At 48.9% G+C, this 23,957-nt stretch overlaps 1 protein-coding gene across 3 annotated transcripts in view; it reads left to right on the top strand.

Annotated features, from left to right (window-relative positions):
- The window catches only part of EPAS1 (endothelial PAS domain protein 1), an 89,541-nt gene extending 77,358 nt beyond the window's left edge, over positions 1-12,183 (top strand). For 2 of the 3 annotated variants that reach the window (XM_007190076.3, XM_007190077.2), the window contains exons 8-16: positions 1,434-1,581; positions 2,229-2,443; positions 3,529-3,728; positions 4,286-4,396; positions 5,844-6,328; positions 7,295-7,421; positions 7,600-7,717; positions 7,958-8,131; positions 9,916-12,183. In XM_007190076.3, coding sequence (XP_007190138.2) covers positions 1,434-1,581; positions 2,229-2,443; positions 3,529-3,728; positions 4,286-4,396; positions 5,844-6,328; positions 7,295-7,421; positions 7,600-7,717; positions 7,958-8,131; positions 9,916-10,067 — 1,730 coding nt within the window. In that variant the 3' untranslated portion in view covers positions 10,068-12,183. Of the gene's footprint in view, positions 1-1,433; positions 1,582-2,228; positions 2,444-3,528; positions 3,729-4,285; positions 4,397-5,843; positions 6,329-6,653; positions 7,213-7,294; positions 7,422-7,599; positions 7,718-7,957; positions 8,132-9,915 lie in introns of those variants that run through there. The other variant, XM_057558007.1, reaches the window with a different exon arrangement.
- Positions 12,184-23,957: the final 11,774 nt, after the last annotated feature.

The raw sequence follows: 23,957 nt of genomic DNA, 5'->3' as shown, positions 1-23,957 counted from the left end.
AAGAAAAACATAAATGTGAAGGATTACAAGCATGGTTAGTACGAACGGGGCTGCATTCCTCAACCACACAGTGTGGTGAACGGGGAGTGATTCCCGAGCCTACACGGAAAAGTGGGGAGCTTCGCGACGTTTACAGAGAGTCTGCATGTTCTCCCCCAGGGCCCCTTGTGACATTATCTACAGACGTGTCCTGTAGACGTGACAGGGCCTGGGCACTGTACATGTTAGTAACTTTGGAGCAGAGGGGCTTTTCCTATACAGCATTTGTCAGTGACATTCAGCCACATTTTTGTACCTGATAAACCAGGCAGGCAGATTTGGTCCTCAGTACAAACAGCTATGGGACACTGGGTACTAATAATTATTATTATTACTGTTATTATCATCAATACCCCACTGGGTACTAATAATTATTATTATTACTGTTATTATCATCAATACCCCATTTTGCAGATGAGGAAAACCGAAACCAAGATTTCCTAATCCTGCCAGCATGCTTCTTTCTCTGTGATTTGGGGGTTTCTGAGACTGGGATTCAGAAGAATGAATTCCCAAGAAAGAAAGTAAATGGGCAGTTCAGAAAGCTATCAGAAATCCTAACATTAGTAAACTTTCATTTAAAGGGACTTGATTCTATTTTTAATGGGAGCAGATAGAGCATTCTGGACTGGGGAAGAGGACAATCTGGGATGCAGGGCCCTTTCCCCGATGTTTTTATAGAGTAAAACAAATGTTAAATGAACATTCAGAACATTCTGGAAGAGGAAAGAAGTCATACGCAGGCAGCCTAGCTGGGCAGCTGGGAGGACTTACCAGGGCTTTGACGAGGCTGTGTGTAGAGGCTGGCGGGGGGCTTGCTGCTGCCTTTGCTGTGGGTCACAAACTTGCTGTGGCCCGAAAGGCGGCAGGTCTGACGGATGACCTGGAACAATCGAGCATATCTGGGGGTTTCTTTAAACTGCTTTTATTCACAAGCAGAGCACTGATGGTGGGTCTGCTACCAGTGGTTGCCCGAGGACAGGCGTTCTCCACGCTGCTTGGAAGTACCCTGCCGCCTGTAGTGTGAGGCAGAGGAGGCTCGCCCGTTCCCTGCGTGCCCGTTTGGATCCAGAGGGCAGCCCATGGAGAGGCTTCCTCTCATTGACCTTAGGGGGGAAGGAAGGGCAGGTGCTGCTCTTGGTTTCTGCTCCCAGCTGAGCCAGGGGTGAGCCAACTTGTCAAGGGCTTGGCGATGGCCACTCCCTCACAGCCAGCCTAGGGAACTCAGTTAACCTCTCTGGACCACTTTCCTCATGTTTAACATGAAGAGTTGGGCGAGATGCTCTAAGCTCCCATCCAGCTCATTCTCCCCCATCTTTCCCCTGCACGCTGCCCTCCCCATGGGGTCTCCCTCCCCCGCCTCCTGACCTCAGGCCCCATTTCTCCTCCCCTAGTGTGCACCAAGGGTCAGGTGGTGAGTGGCCAGTACCGGATGCTTGCGAAGCACGGGGGCTACGTGTGGCTGGAGACGCAGGGGACGGTCATCTACAACCCTCGCAACCTGCAGCCCCAGTGCATCATGTGTGTGAACTACGTCCTGAGGTGAGCGTGTGAGGGCCAGGGGGCCACAGGCTGGGGTGCAGGGTGCTCCTGAGCCTGAGGACACAGCCCAGGAATGCCGAGCCTTTCAGAACCCGGCACCACATCGGCGAGCTCTTTTGCAGTGGGCGTCCTGGGAACAGTGGACCACTGGGATTTCCCCTTTACAGGCTTTTTCTGCCCCTTCCCCCTTTGTCTGTCATCTGTCATGCCTCTGACCCACGTGGGGAGGCAGCTAGAACACAGCTGTCACTTAAGTGCTTTCTGAATGGGAACCAAGGGAAGAGAACCACAGTTACTTTTGGGGAGATGTAACACCTTTGCTCGGTAGCACCTGGGAAAAAAGCTAGAGAAAGTCATTGCTGGGGTGAAACAAAAGCAAAAGCCTTCAAGTCCCATGCATACCACGCAGCCCACATACGATATTAACACAGCATACAAGACAGATACCTGCTCAGCGGGTGCTCCCCGCGTCGCTCGCTCCACGACTCCAAACTTCCATTGCACGGTTCTTTACAGAATGCCAACACACCATCCATACTCATGTTTTTGTCTGAGAGGCTTAGCTATCAGGACTTCCATGTGTCTGGAGAGTAAAAGGGTTTTGCTGGAAAACGTGGACGGTCTGAAGCTCGCTCTTGTTCCACCAGTGAGATTGAGAAGAACGACGTGGTGTTCTCCATGGACCAGACGGAGTCCCCGTTCAAGCCGCACCTGATGACCATGAACAGCATCTTTGACAACAGTGGCAAGGTGGCTGTGTCTGAGAAGAGCAACTTCCTGTTCACCAAGCTGAAGGAGGAGCCCGAGGAGCTGGCCCAACTCGCACCCACGGCAGGAGATGCCATCATTTCTCTGGATTTCGGTGGGTGCTTCTTAGCTGAGCCAGGGCCTGTCGAACCCTCTTGGGGTGGGGGGAGGCCTCCCTGGCCACAGCTTTTCCTTAAGCAGAGCTGCCATGTGCCTTCCCCGAGTCTTGCTGATCATCCATTGGTGGCCAGACCCTATGCTGGGCACGTGCACTCACTGCAGCATAAGACCGTCCTATATCTGACCTCGTAAAGCGCTGAGCGGGGGTGGGGGAGTGTGTTCTGGTCGATCCTCCACCGTGGGGAGGGGGAGCCTGAGACGAGAGAGTGGGGCAGCAAGGGATCTGCTCCGAGGCCACGGGCATCTTTCCACAGGGTGGGCAGATCGCCACCTGCGCCTTGAAGGACAGATTGCTTGTTTAGGCAGAGGCCTGCTAGGTTGAAATCACGTTGGGAGAAATCCTTCCAGAAACGTGGATGGAGAAAAGATTCAGGCCCAGGAGTAAGCCCTCGAATGCACTCTTTAAACATTTGCCTGTCCCACGGGGATGCGAGTCCTGGTGGCCCCAGCGGAGTTTTCAGCTCTTGCCCCGTGCTCTGAATGCGGGAAGCCCCTTTTTCCCCATGTTGCAACCCACGGTCACCCCCCAGCCTTGCTGTGGCCGCTCAAGGAACAGCTCCACCTCCCTGTGCTTGCTCTGGACTGGCTCAGCCCCGTTAGATGTGTTCATGAGAGGCCACAGGGGAACAGTGATCCCAGAGAATCACAGAGAGCAGCCCTGGGACAAGGAGTCACGCAGCTTCCCAGTTCTGTGGCAGTCATGAGGCAAACTGCCCAGTTTTCCTAACCTCCTCCTCTACGTTCTGGATTGCCCTTCAGGGAAGAGTGGCTCCTCATACATTTAGTCTCTGAAAATTAAAGGCTCCAGGAGGGTGTTCCCATTGGAGGGAGTCTGTACATTGAACCCCAGCCCCAGTTGAAGGCCTCTTTGTCCCAGCGAAGCCTCAGCACACGGGGGGCCTAGCCCCAGGCACGCCGCAGGCCCTTTTCGGATCACTTGTGCGTCCTTGTTGCTTCCTCTGCCCTGGGGTGAGCCCAGCAGTTGCGGGTGCTAACCAAGCCAGGCCCTTGTCTCCACAGGGAGCCAGAACTTTGAGGAGTCCTCAGTCTATGGCAAGGCCATCCTGCCCCCAGGCCAGCAGTGGGCCGGAGAGCCGAGGAGCCACGGCGCCCACACTGAGGCCGGGAGCCTGCCCGCCTTCACCGTGCCCCAGGCAGCCGCCCCGGGGAGCGCCACCCCCAGTGCCGCCAGCAGCAGCAGAAGCAGCAGCTGCTCCACGGTGAGCGCCCCCTGGGGTTGAGGCCATGGAGAGGGTGGGCTCCTCCTCTGGCTGCCGCCGGACGGCTGAGTGGACAGGCCAGACCCAAGTCCTGCCCTCCTCCTACTCAGGTTATACTGGAGCCCCCTAGGGGGGCTGTGACACTTACTTGCCACGCATTAGAGCTGTGTGCTTGCTGTCAGTACCCATCCCACCCCCACCTATGTGATAAGGTCCTTGAAGACAGGGGCCGAGTGGCACACAGCTGTGAGCCCCGAGCTCAGTCCCCATGCGGGGCAGCAACCATCCTGCTGGGGGCACAGAGCCACATGGTTTGCAGAGCCCGGCCAGCCATGCCTCGATCCTGTTTGCTGTTCAAGACAGCCTCATTTTATGACGAGGAGGCTGAACTCAGAGAGGTTCCCACAGCTCGTAGGGAGTGGCTTCTTTACAAATTCTTATTCCGTGGAATAGAGTTGAATCTGTGGGTCCAGAAATGTATTTCTCCTTCCACCTTGGACTTCTGGAGAAACCAGTGCCGTAGCCTTGACTTGGTTGCCTTCCTTCCTGGCCCCCAGCCCAGCAGCCCTGGAGACTATTACACATCTCTGGATGATGATCTGAAGATTGAAGCAATCGAAAAGCTCTTTGCCATGGATACAGAGACGAAAGACCCGTGCAGCACCCAGGTAGGTGGCCGTGGGGAAGATTAGAGTGGCGGGCCAGGCCTACCAGCTGCTGGTGGTGAAGGCTGAAGTCTCTTCTTGCAGCCTCAGCCCTTTGTTGCAAAGACTAGTGGGAATGCTTGGCCAAGGCCACAGTCCCTTAACTGAGTGAGGGGTGCAGGGAAACAGAGCCTGTGGTCATCTGCTTCTCCCACTTCTGCCCTCTGCTTTACCCATGTCAAATCCAGCTCTTCTACTTTTAACTCTCGATATATTTATGTCCTACTAACTTGGATATTAATGCTCATGAAAACGAAAACTACAACTGAACCTTTCTTTAAGGTTTATGCTGCATTTAAAAAGCATACCCAGATGTATACGACTTTTATAAGCATAGGGAACAATTATTCCCTTTACAAGCATTTCCATTTTAGGATTCTTTGAAATAACTTATTTTAAATGCATTTTAAAATGACATCTGACAAATTTTTGTTTACACGTAACTTTTCAGAAACATATTACATAAGGCCAAACGTCTTGTAAAACCTGTGTAAACAAACAGGCTAGGGTGTGGGTGGATGGGTATGTGGGTCACAAAACCCAAAGGAAAATCATTCATCCCCATTTGTCTTAGTCTGGGTTATTCATCCAGATTTCTGCCTTGCCTCGTCGGTTTGTATCTTTGTTCTGCAAAACTTTCCCTATTTCTATCCTGCACGTTCTTCTCTGAACTCCTGTAAGATTTATTACTATTTGGTTATCACTGGCTGCTTCTGCTCTTTAACCATTTCAGGTGGTTGTAATCAGTTGCATCCTCCCAGTGAGGGCTGAAACATTTGTTTTTCTGCATCTGCTTGTGAGAATTCCCTACGGTGCCCATCATGGTAGTGGGAACCTGAGGGTCCATGTCTGAGTCCTTGTTGATCAGAATGAAGGTCCCACGGGTAGCACTGGGCCATGGTTACCCTATGAGCAGTCCACCGATACACCCTGGGCACGTGAGGTGATGAAGACAAAGCTGCCCTTGGCCCCCTGGGAGCCATCGTGCTCACCGGAGTGGGCAGGGATGGCTTTGTGGAAGAGGTGGTGCCTGCCCAGCGTGTGGGAGTGAAGGCGGGGTTCGGACTGGGAGACAGGAGAGCATTTTGGGCTGGGTGGGGGTGATGACACCAGGGGGTGCGTGGAAGGATGCCTGAGTGGAGACTCATATGACTGGGGATTTGTGGCACAGGCTGACCAAGGGAGAAAATGCACGGGAAGCTGCCGGCGCCTGCCGGGAGACCCTGCACACTCAGCGGACACGTCTGAGTTTTCTTCTCCTGGGCCCTGAAGGCCTTAGCACTGTCAGGCCGTGCGGGAGGAATGCCTCCGGCAGGGGTGGGGTGGTGAGGACGAGGGGCTAAGATGGAACAGTATCCCTGAGGCAGCGCCAGCTGCTGAGCTGCTTGGCCTGTGGTCTGTGTCTCCTCAGATGGACTTCAATGAGCTGGACCTGGAGACCCTGGCGCCCTACATCCCCATGGACGGGGAGGACTTCCAGCTCAGTCCCATCTGCCCCGAGGAGAGCCTCGTGCCGGAGACACCCCAGTCCACCCCCCAGCACTCCTTCAGTACCATGTCGAACATCTTCCAGCCACTGGCCCCGATGGCCTCTCACAGCCCCTTCCTCCTGGACAAGTATCAGCTGGAAAGCAAGAAGATAGAGCCCGAGCAGCGGCCTGTGTCCTTCATCTTCTTTGACGGCGGGAGCAAGGTGTCCCTGCCACAGTGCTGTGGCCAGACCTGCACCCCTCTCTCCTCCATGGGGGGCAGATCCAACACACAGTGGCCCCCTGATCCGCCATTACACTTGGGGCCCACGAAGTGGCCCGGTGAAGATCAGCACGTGGAGTCCTTAGGGGCCTCGCCATTGGGGCCCCCCATCACTGCACCCCATCTCTCCATGTTCAAGAAGAGGTAAGTGGCAGAGACCCTTGGCTGATTCAGCAAAGGCTGTGCTGTACAGGGAGGGGACAGACAGGTGCCCCGAAAGGCCCCCCCGCCCCATCACCAATTCCCACTCCACAGGGCTCTGATACTCCACTCAGCCCTTCTCAGAACTTTGAGAGCTTGGGCTTTAGGGGACTCGCCCCTAGGTATGTGAGGCCTCGAGTGGGACACGTTTTATCAGGGCTGGAGGACACCACGAGGGGCCTGCGGCCAGGGAGAGAAGGAGCTTGTCCAGGGCCCTGAGCACCAGTGGCTCTCCGGACCACCCCTCAGAGCGCCTCGTTTTATGCAGAGCTCGTGAGCTGAGCCGCACAATACCCATACGCACACCACAGAGGGATGGTTCCTTGGCTCGGCCGTGGAAGCCTGGTTGAGAAAAAGCAAAAAGATGCCCGTGCCTTCCCCCTGCCGTCGGCTGCCGGGGTCCAGCACACCCTCCCCATCCTGCCTTCCCCCAGCTGCTTCCAGTCTCCCCCCGCCACAAGTCCCTTCCACCCACTGGGAGCTCACCTCAAGCTCCCAGGGCCCATGGATTAGGCTTCCTCGGGGCCCTTGCCTTCTACAGAGCCCCCTCCCTGGTTCTCGGTGGGGAACAGTCCGGGCAGGGCAGGGGCGACGGGGCAGCAGCAGCCCTCCCGAAGACTGCTGTCACGGAGCTGGGCGGCCGCAAGCCAGGCCAGGCCAGGCCAGGCGGCTGCCCGGGTACGGGCAGGCACCTGTGGAGGGAGGTGCAGGTGCCCTGAACCCTCAGCATCTCACCAGGTAGAGGGCACTGAGGAAGGAAGGAGAGCCCGGGCCTCAGGCCCACCGCCCCTCCTCCAGGACTCTGCCCTTGGGGTCTCAGAGCCGCCACAGCCATGAGTGTTCGTTCTGGGAGGGCCCTGGGTGTGTGGGGCTCCAGACTCCCTCACGCCCATCTCCTGGGCTTGGCAGGTCTGCAAAGGGCTTCGGGCCTCAGGGCCCAGACGTGATGAGCCCGGCCATGGTCGCCCTCTCCAACAAGCTGAAGCTGAAGCGACAGCTGGAGTACGAGGAGCAAGCCTTCCAAGACATGAGTGGGGTGAGCGCCGCCCCTGGGGAGGCCGGGTGGGGGCTGGGGCCGAGCACAGAGATCCAGGCTGGCGCGGACGGCCTTCCCAGGCAGCCTGTCAGAGTGAGCGCTGCCCGCCCCAGCCTGACGCAGTTTGAGGACCTGGGTCTCCGGCCTCTCCCCTCAACCTCTGCACTTCCACACCCAGGGGGACCCGCCAGGCAGCAGCGCTTCACAGTTGATGTGGAAAAGGATGAAGAGTCTCAGGGGCAGTGGGAGCTGCCCTCTGCTGCCGGACAAGCTGCCGAGCGCAAACGTCCCCAGTGGTGAGCACAGCCTGGGCCTCCTGGGGCGCTGGGGGCTCAGGGCCCACCCTGGCTCCTCACTCCCTCCCCACCTGCCCCTCCGAGCCTTGCTAGGACAGGAGCGTGTCTCCGCCCCACCTTCCCCCTTTCCACTCTGGCCCGGGTGACGCCGTCACAGATCTCTGGGCTCCTTGTGTGAAGGAAGAGGGACGTTGGGGGCGTCTTGGTCTCTCCCCTCACTGTCTGACATTGGCCTTTCAGATGAGTTCATCCGAAATCCCATGAGGGGCGGGAGCCAGCCCCTGAGACATTTAACACCGCCACAGCTGCCATCTGCCGTGAGCCCCGGGGAGCCCGCCAAGAGTGGGTTCCCCCCGCATTGTTACACCCCCCAGTATCAGGACTACAGCCTACCAGCGGCTCACAAGGTGTCAGGTGGGTGTGCTCAGGAATGGGGGCACTGTGCCAGGGCCTGCTGTGTTTGGGAGGGTGTGGGCCAGGGGACGGACAAGGCAGTGGGTCTCAGCTCAACACGAGGATGAACTTGCTCATGAAAGGCAGCTGCCTTGAGAAGGGCGAGCCCTCTTTTCCCCCAAGTACTGCAGCAGGGGCTGGAAGGCCATGTGTCCACAGGGCTCGAGAAGGAACACCTCCACTAACCAGGAGACAGCCGGGGCTTTTCCACCTTAAGAGCCCCCGAGCCTATGCCTGCCTTTTGCTCAGTTCTTCACATTACCGCCTACCGGGGGAATCACTCTGAGCTCAGGCAGGAGCTGAGCTGAGGACGTGCTGCTGGGAGGGGGGCCAGGCTGGTCTGGGAAGAGTCACCCTACTGGACCTTGCTTTCTGGGAGGACTGACCACCTTAGTCTGTTACCATCTTGTGAAATGTAGATGTTGTCACGGAAAGGTTGCTATTTAAACATGAACATAACTTGTAGTTTGGGTGAAACATGCTGGACCCCTGCCCTAAAAACGAGTAATTTCCTCAGCAATATGGTTTGGGGCAAACTGCTGCTTCCGAGTCCAGGCTTTAGAGTCACAAGACAGTCCTGGGCTAAAAATTCTGCTCATTACCAGCTGGAGGATGGAGCAGGCCACACATTTAAACAAGAGGCTTGCGTGCAAAGTGTAGAGTTCGTGGCTATGTTTGCATTAAGTGGGAGCCAGCATTATTATCCCTGCTGCCGTGCACCCAGGAGTTTCCTTGAGTGGAAACTCATCCTTTCCAGGGGGAGAATAGTATTCTTTTTTAAACTCAGGTCGTTTCTTAGGGTGAGTAAAAGAAGGGGGGATTAGAAAGAGCCGGTGAGCAAGTATCTGTTGCTACTGTGGTGCTGCAGAGAGGCGTGAGACCCGCCCCGTCCACGAGGGAGCGAGGTTGAGTGGGGGAGGCAGGCAGGGGGGCTGGGAGGGGGGCCGGGGATGAGGTGCTGCAGATAAGCCAGGGGAAGGGAGAGCGGGCACCTCGTGTTACTGGGGCCGAGGAAGGGCTTGTGGGGCCGCCTCCAGGAACCTGGGCCTGCTCTTCCCGGAAAGTGGGGTTTTGGGGGCTGGGAGTCTCCCCTTCTCAGCAGGAGAGAAAGAGGGGCTGCCAAGGGTGGGGATCCTGAAACTGGAAGTCAGGCCCTTGAAGGACCCATGTGTGTGTGCACACACATGTATATATGCATGTGTGTACATTTTGTGTACGTGTGTGTGGTACGAGTGCATGTAAATGTGTGTGTGCAAGTGCGTGCAGGCACCAGCTGGTTCAGAGCTCCCTCTCTCCATTCGGCCTTTCTTCCGGCTGCCAGTGCACAGTGGGCACGGGTCAGTTGGCAACCCTGAGCCTTGCCCAGGCGTTGGCTTACGCCTCTACCTCCCAGGCCAGGAAGCCTTCGTGGGCGCTCCTTCCATCCAACCTCCCTGTCCCCTGAACATTCCCTGCTCTGTCCGCACTGCTCACTCTCCCCCCACCGGGGTCTCAGCCCCTCTCACCTGATGGGATGGAGACGACATGCTTTCTGCTGGGTCCCTGCTCTCTGCATGGGCTGGGTCACTAGGGAAAGACAACATTGAAGAAAGTGAAATGAGGGCTGCCCCCGAGTCACGAAAACTGGAAATGCCCCTTGCTCTCCGAACACGTCTCATCCATGCTGGCCTCTTATGGAATAGGCCACCCTTTTCCAAATGTTTGATTTAGGGTTTTGAAAATAAGGGCGCTAACTCTTCTTTCAGGCATGACAAGCCGGCTGCTCGGACCCTCGTTTGAGCCCTACCTGCTGCCGGAATTGACCAGATATGACTGTGAGGTGAACGTTCCTGTCCCAGGAAGCTCCACGCTCCTCCAAGGAGGGGACCTCCTCAGAGCCCTGGACCAGGCCACCTGAGCCAGGGCCACCCACTGACAGGCACCCCTTCCCATGCCGTCCCACCAGCTTCACGGTCTCCGTCTGTTTTTTTGCAACTAGATATTTCTAACACCAACACACTTTTTACAAGATATACTTACCTGGCAAACTTGCCCAGGTCACCAAGTAGTGGCCTTTTTCTGAAGATGCTCACTTTATTATTCATATTTTTGGAATACAATTGTTTTACCTGCTATGTTTTGCTCTGTCAATGGAAATGTTCTTAAATTTTATAAGATTGTTCTTTCCCCAACTTCAATTACTTCTAATTTATATTATTCACGGGTCTCTCTGTCTCTCTCACACACACAAACAATATTCATACTAACAAGTTTGGTGTATGTTTGTTTGTTCTCCTTTAGGGAAAGCTTTGGCTTCATTTAACTAAAAGGATTTTGTTGTTGTTGCCAAAGAGAAACAAAATAATTTTGCTTTCTAAGCTTGATTTGTGGCCTCTATCTCTCAGCCCTCCTCCTTTCTTTTGTAAAACTAATCACTGTATTGTAAATTTCAGTCGTCTTTTTTTTTTTTTTTTAAAGCCAACTCTTTGCTCTAATTTTGATACAACTTTTTGGGGAAAAAAAAAAAAAAGAAATGTGAAGGGTGAACTCCATTGTATGTGGTTATCTGTGAAAGTTGCACAGTATGGCTTTTCCTAAACTGGTGTTTTTCCCCTGCATTTGGTGGAGTTTTTTAAATTATTATTCAAAAACATAACTGAGTTTTTTAAAAAGAAAATTTATATCTGGGTTAAGTGTTTATCATATATATGGGTACTTTATAATAGCTAAAAACTTAGAAACAGAAATGGAATCCTCACAAAATCACTTTAAGATCTTTTTTAAGCTGTTAATCTTCTTTTTCCTGGTGTTGCTGACACTGCAGAATTGTACAGAACTCCACGGGCCTGTACTAACCCCGCTCAAGGTCTCCCTATCTGTTGCCTTTTTGCTTTCGGGACATGCCGTAGGCGTGACACACAATCCAGAAAGTGGAATCATTATGTGGGAGCATTGCAAGCTGTCTTCTCATTTTCTGTATGTATTATGTATGTATGTATTATTATTATTACTGCCAAGAGGGTCTGACGGCACGTCAGGGGTGGGGGGCAGGGACAGATCTAAGGGAGGGGAAGCGCTTTAAACTCTTCTTCAGGTTTCATTGCCAGCCCTTCAAGTGCACTGAGCTACGTGACTCTAATGGTCTTTCATGGGGCACATTTGGATATTTCCAGAACTACCATGAGATGGTTTAGATGGGAATTCATGAAAGAAAGTGAGGATTTGGAAATGGTAGAGGGACCCAGTCCGCATCCTCCCAGCTCACCACCTCGGAGCCCATGGAGCTGGACTGAGGGAATGCACAAAGGGGGCTCCTGGTCCTGACCAGCCGCTTCCTCATGCCCCTTCCTCAGCCACGCCATCAGATCGCCCTACACGGCCGCGGTGCAGCAGGCAGACCTCCGGGGACAGCCCCTGGCCCTGCTTGAGGTCTGTCTGTCCCCAGAAGTGATGTGTATAGGCAGGAAGCACTGAAAACCGTGTTCTCAGAGCGTCTTGTAACTCACCAGGTAAGAGGGACGATGCCATTTGTGTTCGAAATAGCAATCACGTGAAACTGTTCCGTCATGGGTACAATGAAGAAGTTTCTAGAAACACACAAAGCAAAACACTGCAAGCCAAGAATTTGGTAAGGCTGGATGGACTTACTGCCCAAAACAAAATAAAATTGAAATTTCAAAAGAAAAATAACCTAGTCACTGTGTTGCCAAAAATGATACTTTAGCACCACAGCCCTGCCTCACGTATGGCAGGCGGCAGAACTTGAAGGGTTACTGACATGTAAGCGCTGGTGTTTGTTTGATTTTCTCTGTGTGTTTGCCTCAGCATGAAGGGCATTTTACCCTTGCAGTTTTACTAAAACACTCTGAAAAATATTCCAAACTTCATATTAACTTTATCTATCAACATAATGATTTCGTGAACATTATTATAAATGTCAAATTCCTACTGACAACATTATTACTATACGGGAGCTTAACTTTATAAGGAAATGTATTTTGACACTGCTATCTTATTAAAGTATTCTGATCCTACCACTGCTGGTGGCTCTTGTTTCCTGTGGGTTTATCACGGGCTACACTGATGTAAAGTGAGGTATTTATTAAACAGTTTACAGAAAACGAACATGGGCACTGATCTTTGTGAGACGACTGAGGCCAGCTGATAGGAATCTGGATGAAGGAAGAAAAGGCTAATGTTAAAACTCGGCAACTAAGACCGGGAAGCCATGCTGCATAGTCCATATTTCTGCGGGCCCCTTTTTCTATGTTCTGTGAGGGACCCAAGAAAAGAAGTCAGGGTTCCTGTCTTCAGAAAATTATAGGAAGCAGTCTGAAAAGTGTGCTGCCTACGTGTATTCACACGCCGCACTTTGGGATGAAGGCTCTCAGGGGAAAGGAGCAGCCTGGGCTCTGGGGCTCAGAGGGGACCTCAGTTTGGAGGTGGCAGGGCTCACGCGGGCCCTTCCAGCTAGAATGTGCATGGGAAGGGCCAAGATAACCTCAGACAGACAGGGCTCGGCCATAGCCCCAATTAGACATGGGCGTGATGGGTTCCCTAATTCAAATTTTACTTTTCCAAGTCATGGCCTGCTTGGAAAGAGGCACCATCTCCATGGTGGGATGCGGGGAGGGACCCAGCAGTGGCCTCTGCTCAAAATGGTCAGTCCTAGAATCAGCGTTCCCGAGTCACACACTTAGTTCCCCTAAGAGTTCAGTCCACATGGTGTGGTTTCACACTTACCTTGTTAGCTCACTCGATCCTCGGGCTGAGCAATCCATGTGCACCCATTTCACAGATAAAACTGAGGGTCATGTTAAGTGGCTTAGGCAAGTCACACCCTGCTAACAGAAAAAAGAAATGTAAGCATAGTGTTGGCTGTGCTTTCTCCTATCACACTGACCGTGCCTGCTGGGAGGTAAAGTTCATGGCAGGGCTCGGTTTTCGTTTCCAAATAGACCATTCCTGTTGTTATTACTTTAACCTGTAGACCTCCCTCTGGTTCTGTGCTTACTCATCTCTTCTCTTCCCAACTGCCTGGATCTTCAGATTGGATTTTCTGGGCTCTGCCCGCCATCTTGGACTTCCTGAAAACATGTTTTTTTTCTGAAGCTCTTCCATGAATGACATATTTTAGCTCGTCCTTCAGGAGCAGAGTTGCCTCAAAGCATTGGCAAGCTCAGGACTCAGACCCGGGTGGGTGCTATCCTGACCCCCCAATAATTTAAGTGGGCCGTGGGTCTATGAGGTGTCCTTAGGCGAGGCCATTGAACAACCACCTGAAGGCTGTGATTGTGTCCTCCAGCCCTTGGGGGTGCAGGGCAGCTCCAAGCTCCTCTTGCTTCCAAGTGCAGCAAGCTGGGGTGGGGGGGAGCACACTGAGGCTGTTGTCCCTGTTGGATTAGAGGAACTCAGCCCCTCCAAAGCACTCAAGCACAAGACATGGGCCCCACCCAAGTCATCCTGCTTCCTTTATGTTTTGTCTCTAGCAATCGAGTGAAGACTCTGATTTAAAAGCTCCTGATTTCATATTTCACTTTCCAAAATGCAGGTGGCCACTCTGCCGTACGTACACCTGGAACTAACATTAGTGTAAATTAACTATACTTCAATTAAAAAAATAATTTTTTTAAAAATGCAGGTGGCTTAGGAGTAGGTATGTGCCTGCATGGCCAGGTGTGCAGGGGCAGTGGCCTGTGTAGAATTAGCAATAGATCAGCCATTGGGGTTCCTCCTGACTCTGGATATGTTCTCCTCCAGGCGGGCAAACCTTGGTGGGACGTGGCACCTTCCCAGAGCTTGCTTTGCTTGGCAGCCTCCAGATGAGAAGTCTGTCTTTTGGGGGGGGTGGGGACACTCAGACCCAGAGCTGAGAAAGGAGACAGCCCCACCTGGTGGAGAAGGGCCAGCCCTGGCTCTCTCTGATCCACGTAGGGCAAGATCTACCCGCTCCTGAAGCATGGGCTTTGATGAACATTTCAAATTGGGCAGGGGGGTGAACTGTGGGTTTGCCTGGAGATACAATGCAGAACCATTTCCTTCATAACATACAAGATTCAACCACCTACAGCCCTGCTCTCCTGGCCCCTGCACATCCTCTGCTTTATGTGAAGAAACTTTTATCGGGAGGCCTGCATAAGAGTGACCAGGTTAGCTGGGCTCTTCCTCTCTCGAGTCAGGAGTGTCCCCAGTAAGACAGTACTGGATGTATTTTCCCAGATGGACTCAAGATGCTGAAAAGGACCTGGAAATGACGTAGCCCAACCCCGTCATTTATTTTTTCAACCTCTTAATTCTAGAGATGAGAATACTGAGGCCCAGGGAGACAAAGTGGCAGGGCTGGGAGCAGAACCCAGGCCGGCATCACGAGGACTGAGGCTGAACTCACCATGAGTGAAAGGGGCCACGTCCTTGGCCCATGACATCAGGTCTTGATTTCTCAGCCAGTGCACAGGCCCTTCCCACACGTGGCCCTTCCCACCACCACCTCACAGGCCTGGGCCTTGTCTCTTCCCTCAGGGCACTTTCAGTTCTTCTAAAATGATCATGATCAAAGCGTCACCCCATTTCTTCAAAATATTCCTTTGAATTCAGTGGCCCCCATGGGAACTGCTTGGCCTCTCTGTGACCTCGGTGAAAACTAAACTTCACTTCACTTCTAGACTGACTCTTCCTTGGCCTCCCAGGCCCCAGGAGAAAAGGGTTTTGAAGTACTTCTCAAATAAAAACCACCCTGGACAACTCAGACGCCCGTACAAGCTGGTGTACAGTGTTGGAGGCCCACAGCCCACATTTTCCCAGGCAGTCCCAGTCACAGACATCGTGTTTCAATGTCACCCAGGTGCGCTTGTACTTGGGCCAAGGACCCCATCTTGGGTTCAGAAAGCGTGAACCTTATAGATACAAATGAGCCCTCAGTTGCTTTAGGGTGGACCCCAGGTCCTGGGGACGTTCAGAGGAGGCCAGGACAGATCAACCTGGGCCTCAGGGGTGGAAAGTCCTCCCAACCAGCCCTGGGATGGAAGAGGATGCAGAGGGAGGTGGGGTGGGGGAGGGTTATTCTAGGAGATGTGGATGGACGAGGGGGACAAAGGCATGAGGCCAGAATGAGCAGCACGTGCAGAAAACCCTGGGGATCAGGTGGGGTCAGGAGCTGGGATGGAAGGAGAGGGCGGTGGGGCGGCCTGGCCACTCACAGCACAGGCCTGGAGTCAGACAGACCAGGGTTCAAATCCTGGCTCTGCTGCTTCTGGCTGTGTAACCTTGGGGAAACCCCTTCATGTCTGCTAGCCCGTGTCTGCTTTCCTGTGAAAGGACCATGATAACTGTCCCTACCTCGTAGGGTCAAGGCTGGAGATATTAATTTGGGGATTGACAGTAGGTAAACTGTACTTAAATCCCTGAGATTGGATGAACTATACCTAGGAGGTAAGAGCACAGACAAACAGTAGAGCCCTAAGATAGAGCCCTGGGCCATGGCAGCGCTGGTAGAAGTCAGAGGGAGGAGGAGCCGGCAAAGAGGCTGGTGGGAACAGCAACACGTAGGAAAAAGAACCAGGATTTCAGTATCCCAGAAGCCAAGAGAAGAGGGTGTCTTAAGAAATAGGAATAGTTAACTGGATCACATACTAGACTGAAAGGCCAGGTAAAGTGAGGAGGAAATAATGGCTCTGGGGTTTGGCAACATGGAGATCATCATTGACCTTGACTAGAGAGGTTTTGGTGGAGAGCTAAGGACGGAGGTTTGATGGGAGTGGATTGAGGCATGAGCAGGCTGGGGTGAGGGCACAGAGACCACAGCAATACACAACTTCTTCAAGAAGTTTCCCTGTGAAAAGAATGAAATGATGCCATTTGCAGCAACATGGAGGGACCTAGAGATTATCATACTAAGTGAAGTAAGTCAGACAGAGAAAGACAAATATTATATGATATCACTTATATGTGGAGTTTAAAAAATATATAAATGAACTTATTTATGAAATAGATTCACAGATACAGAAAACAAATTTATGGTTACCAAAGGGGAAAGGAGGGGAAGAAAAAATTAAGAGTATGGAATTAACAGATACACACTACTATACATAAAATAGATAAGCAACAAGGAACTACTGTCTAGCACAGGAAACTATATTCAATATCCTATGATAAACCATAATGGAAAAGAATATGAAAAAGAATGTATATATTTGTATAACTGTATCACTTTGCTGTACAGCAGAAATTAACACAACATTGTAAATCAACTATACTTCAATAAAATAAATTAAAAAAAAAAAAGTTTCCCCATGAAGGGAAGCAGGGAAATGGAGTAGAGCTGGAGGAAGGGGTCAGGGGAAGTTTTTTTAAAAAACATTTAATGAACTTTTATTTTAGAATAATTATAGATTTACAGAAAAGTTGCAAAAATATTAGAGTTCCTGCACTGAGCTCCTTCTATTGCTAACTTAACTATGGCACGTATGTCACAACTAAGGAACCAATATTGGTATGCTTTTATTATCTAGAGTCTGTACTTTATTCAGACTTCTTTAGTTTTTACCTAACATCTTTTTGTCTGTTCCAGGATCCTATCCAAGAGACCACACTACATCTAATTGTCATGTCTCCTTAGGCTTCCCTAAACGGTGACAGTTTTCATCATCCATCATAATAGTTATTCACACCTTCTGTGTTGTTGATGACCTTGACAGTTTTGAGGAGTGTTGGTCAGATATTCTTTTTTTTTTTTAATTAATTAATTTATTTTTTAAATTTATTTATGGCTGTGTTGGGTCCCCATTTCTGTGCGAGGGCTTTCTCTAGTTGTGGCAAGCGGGGGCCACTCTTCATCGCGGTGCGCGGGCCTCTCACTATCGCAGCCTCTCCTGTTGCGGAGCACAGGCTCCAGATGCGCAGGCTCAGTAATTGTGGCTCACGGGCCCAGCCGCTCCACGGCATGTGGGATCCTCCCAGACCAGGGCTCGAACCCGTGTGCCCTGCACTGGCAGGCAGACTCTCAACCACTGCGCCACCAGGGAAGCCCCAGATATTCTTACAGAACAACATCCTTCAATTTGGATTTCTCTGATGGTTTTCTTGTGGTTAGACAGAGGTTATGGGTTTGGGGGAGGAAGACCAGAGGTAAAGTTCCACTGTCATCACCACATATCAAGGGTGCATACTATCAATGTGACTTATCACTGTTGATGTTAATCTTTATCACTTGGCTGAGGGAGTGTTTGTCAGGTTTTTCCACTGTAAAGTTACTGATTTTTTAGGGGAAATTTTTTTTTGAAGCTGAGCTATATTAGGGAATGTTTCTATTGTGACAGCAGAGAGGAATGTTTCTAAGAGAATGACTATTATGATGGACCATGAAAACGAAATTGTGTGAGAATGAAAGAAAAAATATGAAGAGGTTGATGGCCAATGAAAAAAAAGGTAGGTTCAGTGAATTAGAGGTCTTAATGAAGTCAAAGAGGGGTCAGAGTGAGGTGTAGAAAGAGGGAACCATGCAGATAGTCATTGTCAGAGGAGGGAAAACTTAAAATTGAGTTGTCATTTATACTTACATATGACCCAGCAATACTACTTCTAGGTATTTATCTTAAAGAAGTGAAATTTTTTAATTCACACAAAATCTGCCCACCGATATTTATAGCAGCATTATTTGTAATCACCAAGAACTGGAAACAACCTGAATGTCCTTCAACGGAGGTATGGATTTAAAAAAACAACAACAAAAAAACCCCTGTATTTCATTGATATGATGGAATACCACTCAGCAATGAACGTTAACAAATTTGATTCAAGCGGCAACATGGATGAATTGCAAAGGTATTGTGTTGAGTGAAAGAAGCCAGTATCAAAAGGTTCATTCTATGTAATTCCATTTATATGACATTCTGGAAAAGGCAAAAAATATAGGAACAGAGAACAGATCATTTCTTGCCAGGGCCTAGGGGTGGGAGAAGTTTGAATATAAAGGGAGAACAGAGGGAATCTTTGGAATATCGGAATTGTTCTATATCCTGTCTGTAGTGGTGGTTATGAGAATTCATACATGGGCAAAAATCACAGACCTGTACATCAGAAAAAGAATCTTACTGTACGTAAATTTCTTTTTTTTAAAATAAAAGCGAAATTTGAGATTTCAGAGGCAGCTAAAATAACACTGAGGAGAAAGTCTGAGGAAGTAGGGTAGGCAGGACGCTGCCAGGGCTACGAGGTGGATGTTACGCTGACACGGAGCATAAAGGTGAAGGAGAGACATCAGCTGAGAACTGAAATCACCGAAAGCCGAGGCTGAGAGCCGTGAGGTGAAGCAAGAGTCCAGTGCCATGAGCGGGGGGAAAAGGGAGGAGAAGGGGTTTGGAAGCAGCATGGCGAAGCTAGGAGGAGCCCTCTGCCTCCAGGCTCTGCCTGACACCTGCCTGTAGGAGAGAGAATCCGGCCCCTTCCTGAGGGCTGGTGGGGCAGGGGCCCTCAGCCGAGAGCCAGGCTCCAGTTAAAGAGGAAAGTGATGACATGTTCAGAGAAGACAGGGGACCTAGGAGGTGGCTGATGTGAGACCAAGCTCCAGAGAGGGCATGGCAGGATCTCAGGGTGGGGAGGGATGGGAGATGGAGAGAACGATGGATGAGCAGAACTGTCTGGGGACAAGGGCCTGGTGGTAACAAGTGGCCTGGAGGCCTTGGTCTGCCACAGGTGACTGAGGGGAAGGGAGTGGGAGAGACGGTGTATCCTCCTGAGGGCCTCTTAGGGGTTCAAGCCAGCAGGCTGGGGTCTGACCCCTCCCGTAGCCTCAGGAGCAGGGCAGGGAGGCACACAGCTTCTCCGCCATGTCTGCGGAGGTGGCTAGGCTCTCCTCATCTCCCGCAGCACCCAGGGACCATCGTACGGATGCACTCATTCAACGTAAGGTGGGCTTGTTGCCTTCTAAGGCAGGTGTGAGGGTGCAGGGGGCGGCCCCCTCCCTTTCTGCCTGTGGGGACCTTGGTTTTAACCCCTGTGGGTGGGCCCAGCACTTGCAGGAACAAAGGAAGACAGTGCGGTTGGAGGACCCAGTGGCCTGAAACAAAGTGATGTTTTCTCGTCCTCATTAGCCTGGTGGAGGCGAGGGCAGCTGAGCATGAACATTGACATCATTTGGGGGCCTTGCTTAAAGGCCAAGGCAGGACTCCAACTAAAGATTCAAATCTGGACGAGAGAGCTGACTCAGATTGGGGCAGGTTGGCTGGGACGGGTGTGGGAAATCCAGGGCTTGTGCATCTGCTCCTGCTGCAGCTTAAAACGTGGAGCGGCAACTGTGCTGACCAGGGTGGCCTCTGCCGAGGGGTGGGGTGGGGGTATATGCCACCACCCCACTCACCGAGGACCCATGGGTTAGGCACCAACCTTGCTGAGCTGATAGTTCTACAATAGCGTGAGGAGGCAGCAACTGCAATATATTCTGTGCCTCTCTGAGCACCATACTCTAATAGAGATATAGATCAACAGGAATTTGTTCAAAGAAGGACAACTAAAATGGTGATGGGACTTGCAGCATAGCACAACAATAGACTGGAGATGTTGGGACAGTTTATCCTAGAGATTTGGGGGAGCTCAAAAGACCACCTTCAAATATCTGGAGAAGAGTTTTTCTGGGTGGCCCCATAGGACAGAACTAGGCCTGTAGGTTCAGAAAAACAGTTCAGCTCAATGCAAGTATACTCAAGAGTAAACCTCACTCCTCTCCTGATGTGTCAGTGTTTGCTTGCTCAGTATAACAGGAAATAACATCTTTACTCCAATCACCCAAGAAGGCTATTTAGAGGATAATGCCAGGGAAGGCTATCTGGCAAAGATAAAGAAAAATCATAATTTCACATCTTTGTTCAGGTCTTTGTGTAAATAAAGGCTGGCCATCAGACAGATGGCCCCATGGAACCCAAGATGGGCAGAGGGAAACTGGCGCTGCCCCTTAAGTGTTATCTCCTGTCTGGGCAGAAGAAAGTGCAAATTATGTTGAATTTAAATGTTTAAAATATTTTTCTTCATATGGATTTATAATGCATGGTCTCTAAGAATTACTGCTGGGCTTCCCTGGTGGCGCAGTGGTTGAGAATCTGCCTGCCAATGCAGGGGACACGGGTTTGAGCCCTGGTCTGGGAAGATCCCACATGCCGCGGAGCGGCTGGGCCCGTGAGCCATGATTACTGAGCCTGCGCGTCTGGAGCCTGTGCTCCGCAACAAGAGAGGCCGCGACTGTGAGAGGCCCGCGCACCGCGATGAAGAGTGGTCCCCACTTGCCACAACTAGAGAAAGCCCTCGCACAGAAACGAAGACCCAACACAGCCAAAAATAAATAAATTAATTAAAAAAAAAAAAAAAGAATTACTGCTTCTCTTTGGGAGATACTGGGGAGTCACATCTGAAGTCACTGAGTAAAGCAAAAACCACCTGAGTCAAAATTACCCTCGAGAACCCCTATGGAAGGTGCGACTGTGCTGGAAACCAGCACTCCACCTCTGAGCCCGGCACAGCCAGTTTCTCCTCCAGGGTCAGTCAGAACAAGTGTGGTTTCTCCAGATGAGCACCAGATGAAATAGTTGGCTTCCATCTTGGGACCATGTTGTAAAGAAAAGGCACTTCTTTGAATGAAGCTCACACCTTGAGAGGGGTGTGGTTACGTACTCCTTGAGGAAACATCCAATCCACAACTCCTTCCTCACCCTATCCCAGGGATGCGTGATCATTTCTTGGAATGGGCAATGGGCATAGTTACCCACCTTCAGGGGCAGATTCAGATTTTGAGGGGGCCTCTTAATTGTAGGTACCCTTGACATGATATGATAAAAATGACACTTTACCTCTGTGGTTCTTCCTCTCAAAAACCTATAACACCAATCTAACTGTATAAAAACATCAGACAAATTGAGGGACATTCTACAAAATACCTCACCAGTAGAGCTCAAAACTGTCTAAGTCATCAAAAATAAGTCAACTTGAGAAATTGTCACAGCCCAGGGGAGCCTAAGGAGATACGACGATTAAATATAATGTGGTTTCCTGGACGGGGTAAAAAGAACATTAGGTAAAAATCAAGAAAATTTGAATAAAGTATATACTTTAGCTAATAATGATATATCAGAATTGGTTCATTAATTGTAAGAAATACACCATAATAATGTAAGATGTTAGTAATAGGGGGAAGTAGGTGCAGGGCAAATGGTAATTCTCTGTGCTATCTTTGCAATTTTTCTGTAAGCCTAAAACTATTTTTTTTTAATTTAATTAATTGAAAAATGATGCCAGATAAAAACAAAGAAATACAGGAGGAAACAAAGAGCAAAGAAAAGGATAAATGAATAAATCTAAGTGAATACTGTTAAAACAATAACAATGATAATATATTGTGGGGTTTTAAATAAATGTGAAATTAATGTATATGAAAGCAATAGTACAAGAGGTGGGAAAGGGTTAACGGAGTAAAATGACTTTTAGTTTCTGCATTGTCTAGGAAGTAGTAAATGTACTAATTTATATTAGACTTTAATAAGTCAAGGATGTGTGTTGTAAAATAATGTGTAATTAACAAGCTAAAAGAGCAGGGAAATAGAATCTTTAAAAAATATGAGATTATTCTAAAAGAAGACAAAAAAGGATAGAAAAAATGAACATAGGATAAGTGGGACAAATACAAAACAAATAAGATGCTAGATCAGCTTGGTGCTCTGTGATGACCTAGATGGGTGGGATGGGGAAGGGGGGAGGGAGGTCCAAGAGGGAGGGGACCTATATACATATACATATATGTATATGTATACATATAGCTGATTCACTTCATTGTACAGCAGAAACTGACACAACATTGTAAAGCAATTATACTCCAATTTTTAAAAAAGATGCTAAATTTAAATCTAAATATATCAGTAATTACATAAACTATAAGTAGGTTAAACATTTCAATTAAATTAAAAATATCAGACTGGGTTTAAAAAATAAATATAAGCAGCTTACAGGACACATGACTTCTAAATAAGAATACAGATGGGAGAATACAAAAGGACAAAAAAAAAAGGGCAAACACTAACAAAAAGCTGGTGTAGCATACTAATATTAGCTAGGTAGACTTTAAGGAAGAAACATTACTAAAATAAAGAGGGACATTTCATAATAATAAAAGTGTCAATGCAACAGAAAGATAATTCTATATTTGTATGCACCTAATAAGCCTAAGAAATTGATACCACTACAAGGAAAAGTAGAAAATCTATCATCATAGTTGGGGATTTTAACACACCTCTCTCAGTGACTAACAGAACAAGCAGGAAAAAAGTAAAGACAACCCACAAAATGGGAGAAAATACTTGTAAATTATATATTTGATAAGGTACTAATTTCAGCATATATAAAGCATATTTACAATTCAATAATTAAAAGGAAAATAACCCAATTTAAAATGGGCCAAAGATTGTACACAGTTCTCCAAAGAAGATATACAAATGGCCTATAAGCATATAAAAAAGCATAAAAGCATATATAAAAATGCTCAAGGTCTTTAGTGATTAGGGAAATGTAAATAAGAACCACGATGAGATACCACTTCGTACACCACTAGGATGGCTAAAATCTAAAAGACAATAACAAGTGTTGATGAAGCTGTGGAGAAATTGCAACCCTCATACATTTCTGGTAGAAATGTAAAATGATACAGCCCTTCACAAAACAATCTGGCAGTTCCTCAAAAATTTAAACACAGAATTACCATCTGATCCTGCAATTCCAGTCCTAGGTATATACCTCAGAAAACTGAAAACATATGGTTACAGAAAAACTTATACACAAATGTTTATAGCAGCATTATTCCTAATAGCCCAAAAGTGGAAACAACCCAAACGTCTATCAATACATAAACAGTATGTATATAATGCAATATTATTCAGCCATATAAAGTAATGAAGTACTGATATGTGCTACAGCATGGAAACACCATGCTGAGTGAAAGATGCCAAACGCAAAAGGCCATATATTATCTGATTCAACTTATATGCAATGTTCAGAAGAGGTAAATCCATAGATACAGAAAGTAAATTAGTGGTTACCATGGGCTGGAAGAAGGGGAAAATGGGGAAGGTTTCTTTCTGGGGTGATGAAACGTTCTGAAATTGGTGACAATGGTTGCATAATTTTGTTAATATACTGAAAACCACTGAATTGTACACTTTAAAAGGGTGAATATTATGGTATGTGAATTATATTGCAATAAGAAATAAAGTAGATAAGGGTATAAAAGATTGAAATATACAGTTAAGAAGACCTAATTGACATATGCAGAACTCTGTGCCCCAAAACTAGAGAACAGACATTCTTTAAAGCACACACAGGCTTCCTGAAATTACTAAAATGGCTAATTTACTAACATTAGCCATGTACTAGAGGGCACAGTATTAGTATTAAGTGAGCCTTAACACATTTCAAAGGTTAAAATGACTCAGAGTATATTCCCTGACCACAGTGAAATTAAACTAGAAATCAGTAACCGAATGCAAGTTTAAGAATCATGTGTTGAATTTTGAGCAATACATTTCTGAATTACCCATGGGTCAAAAAAATCACGTTGGAAATTAGACCATATTTTAAGTATGAATGAAAGCAATGTGTCAAAGCTTCTGGGATTCAGTTAAAGCCATGCTTACAGGGAAATGTACAGCGTTATTAGATTATATTAGAAAAGAAGAAGGGATGAAAACCAATGATATAAGTATTTATATCAAGAATTTAGGAAACAAACAGCAAATTAAGCCTAATAGAAAAAAGAAATAAAGAAAAAACATGAGAGAAA

This window comes from Balaenoptera acutorostrata, chromosome 12 (assembly GCF_949987535.1).
Source record: "Balaenoptera acutorostrata chromosome 12, mBalAcu1.1, whole genome shotgun sequence".
Lineage (NCBI taxonomy): Eukaryota > Metazoa > Chordata > Mammalia > Artiodactyla > Balaenopteridae > Balaenoptera > Balaenoptera acutorostrata.
This window is presented reverse-complemented; position numbering and strand designations above follow the sequence as displayed.